Raw genomic sequence first — 3,366 nt, 5'->3', positions numbered from 1 at the left:
TTCTGGCCAACGAGTAAACCTATCTACCGCCGTCAAACAATACCGGTAACCATTGGAGGGAGGAAGGGGTCCCACAAGGTCAATGTGGATGTGTTTAAACCGTGTCCTGGGTAAATTGAACGTACCTAATGGAGCAGTCACGTGGCGTGTTACCTTGGCACGTTGACATGGAATGCAGGCTCGTGCAAACTCTCTGCAGTCCTTGCGCACTCCTGGCCATACGAATCGCTCAGCAACTAATTTAGCCGATGCATTAGCGCCAGGGTGGCTGAGTGAGTGCAGGCTGTCGAAGACCTGCTTCCTGAAAAATTTGGGTACATATGGTCTGGAAGTCGGCGTACTTACGTCGCAGTACAGAGCTATACGACTTCCAGGTATGTGTAGTTTCTCCAGGCGCAATGATGAGCCCTCTTCTAGTAACTTAGAAAGCTCGTTGTCCGCAGCCTGGGCCTTGGCTAAAGTCTCGAGGTCGACAGGCGCTCCCAGTTCCTCGATCCGCGACAGGGTATCAGCAACGACATTATCCTTACCCGCTATATGTCGTATATCAGTTGTGAACTGGGAAATGAAGTCTAAATGTCTATACTGCCTGGGTGAACAGTTTTTCTTCCTTTCATGGAATGCAAAACTGATCGGCTTATGATCAGTATAGACTATGAAGTGTCGGGCCTCGAGCATATGCCGGAAGTGTTTTACCGCTTCATAAATGGCAAGTAGTTCCCTGTCATAAGGTGAGTACTTTACCTGAGAAGGGCTTAACTTTCGTGAGAAAAAAGCTAACGGCTCCCACGAGTTGTCCTTAAATTGTTGAAGAACTGCACCGATCGCCTTGTCTGACGCATCAGTCACCAGGGCGAGCTTAGCAGAGCAGTCTGGATGTGCTAGAAGAGCGGCGTTAGTCAAGCTCTCCTTACAAGCTTCGAAGGCAGCTAGGGTCTCCCTTGTGAGCTGGATAGGGTGTGATCCTTTTACTGAACCAGTCAACAACGCGTGCAATGGGGCTTGAACTTCAGCAGCGTGAGGAAGAAATCTCCTATAAAAATTAAGCATGCCCAAAAATGCCCTTAGTTGCCGGACGTTGGTGGGTGCAGGGAAATCCTTAATCGCCTGGACTTTGACGTCAAGTGGTCGGGAGCCTCGTTCGGAGATGCTATAACCTAAAAATGTTACCTCTTTAGCCCCGAAAACACACTTCGACGTGTTTATCACCATGCCGTAGTCCCTCAGCCTACCAAAGATGATCCGGAGGTGCTCTTCATGCTGCTTGCCGTCGCGCGAAAACACTAAAAAATCGTCGAGATAGCAGTACACGAAATCTAGTCCCCTGGTCATCTCGTCCACAAACCTCTGGAAAGTTTGGCCCGCATTTCGAAGGCCAAAGGTCATGAAAGGGAATTCAAATAATCCAAACGGTGTGGTTATTGCCGTCTTGGGAATATCCTCTGCGCTGACAGGTATCTGATGATAGGCTTTGACCAAATCAAGGGTGCTAAAGATCTTGCAACCAGCTATAGAATGGGCAAAATCGTGAATATGACGAATTGGGTACCTGTCGGGCACAGTGCGGGCGTTCAACATGCGGTAATCGCCGCACGGCCGCCAACCGTTGTCCTTCTTACACGCTAGGTGAAGCGGAGAGGACCATGGACTCTTCGAAGGTCTGGCAATCCCGCTGGCGAGCATGGACTGAAATTCCTGCTGAGCAATTTTTAATTTATCAGGCGCAAGACGGCGGGGTGATGAGGAAACTGGAGGCCCTGGCGTCGTGAGTATGTGATGTGTGGTGTTGTGGAGTACTGTGCGATGCGTACCAGCTGGTCGAGTGATCTCTGGGAACTCGGTAAGAATTTTGTGATAAGGAGTATCACCAGTTATAACTTTGACAGAATAAAGGCTAGTATTACAATCAGCTACGAGGCTAGCTACAGCAGTTACAGAAGTAGTATTATCAACTAAGCGCTTATGTCTACAATCTACCATAAGATTATAAAAGTTCAAAAAGTCTACGCCTATGATAGGTTTTGATACATCTGCTACTACAAAACGCCAAGAAAAGCATCTGCGTAAGCCAAAATCTAAATTTAAATGGATGTAGCCGTATGTTGAGATATTGGACCCGTTGGCAGCGCACAGTTGAAACCCTGTTGGAGCACGACGATCTCGCAGCACCGAGCGTGGGAAGACACAGAGGTCGCTACCAGTGTCGACCAGAAATTGCGTCTTCGAGGATCGGTCGGTGACGAAGAGGCGACCAGTAGAGGATGGGCAATCGTCAGTCGCCATTATCGACCGCCCATGGAGTTTTCCGCCTTGAAGTCACAGGGGCGAATGCATTTACTGGCCCTGTCTCCAAATTTGCCGTGGTACCAGCAAAGTGGGTACTTTCGGTACTGGGACTGCGATCGTTGCCTAGAAGTTGACTGGCGTCGCGGTCGAGCAGTCCTGGATCTCGATCTTCCACTTCTCTCCGACCCCAGCTTCTGTAGTTGTCTCCGGAGTTCGGCCACCTCACGCGTCAGGTCGCTGAGAGCGGAGCCGGCGCTTTCCTGGCTCACGGAGGCGACGCCAGGATTTGAAGTCGCCAGGTCGTAGACCCGGTCCGCTAAATCGGCGAGATCTTCTAGTTTAGCCGTCCCTGGTTGACCCGCCAAGACAGTCTGCGTGCCATAGGGGAGACGGCTGATCCAGATGGTTTTTAGGAAGTCGTTCGGGACATCGGATCCTGCCAAGCTCTGTAGGTGTCGAAGGAATCGGGAGGGCTTCCTGTCTCCAAGCTCCTCGTGCATCAGGAGTTGCTTCAGCTTCTTTTCGTTTGACTCAGTCAGGCGTTTGATGAGCGTCGCTTTTAATGTCTCATATTTGTTTTCCTCAGGAGGATGTATAATGATGTCCTTTACTTCTTTGGAGTATTTGTTATCCAGTTGGTTGATAACATGATTGAACTTGGTTTGGTCACTAGTTATTCGGTTGATTGCAAACTGTCCCTCCACCTGGGCAAACCAAATCTCCGGCTCTTCTGGCCAAAATGGTGGGATACGCACGCTCATCTTGTACACCTCGTTGTCGGAATCTATCGACACTTTCCCCTCACTAGACGACTCCATCGTATGTGTTTTTTCCGTCATGATGTGTTCTTCACGGGGTCACCAGTGTGGAGTAGGTAAGTGGTAAGGTAAGTGTTGAAGACTGATGATTGAAATAATGACACGAAGAATAGAGGAAGACGTATATATTTGTAATTACGTTTACAATAAATTTGAGATCAAGCGACATACGCTCCGCGTCGAGGTCAGAACACGACTGCCTCTCTGCGGCCGGCCTGCGCTCGCGCAACGTGATGCGCCCCCCGCGCGCGGCCCCGCATCG

The 3,366-nt window shown here is 49.9% G+C and overlaps 1 protein-coding gene across 1 annotated transcript; it reads right to left on the bottom strand.

The window, feature by feature from the left end:
- Positions 1-2,282: 2,282 nt before the first annotated feature.
- LOC149895153 (uncharacterized) lies at positions 2,283-3,125 on the bottom strand. The gene has a single exon (XM_090119162.1). The coding sequence runs from the start codon at positions 3,123-3,125 to the stop codon at positions 2,283-2,285; it is 843 nt and encodes a 280-aa protein (XP_089975288.1).
- Positions 3,126-3,366: the final 241 nt, after the last annotated feature.

This window comes from Colias eurytheme, chromosome 32, assembly GCF_061535395.1.
Source record: "Colias eurytheme isolate Ceu_HAF_F1 chromosome 32, ilColEury1 Martin Lab GWU primary, whole genome shotgun sequence".
In the NCBI taxonomy this organism is placed as follows: Eukaryota; Metazoa; Arthropoda; class Insecta; order Lepidoptera; family Pieridae; genus Colias; species Colias eurytheme.
The sequence above is the reverse complement of the archived record's forward strand: the minus strand, read 5'-3'. Positions and strand labels throughout refer to the sequence as shown.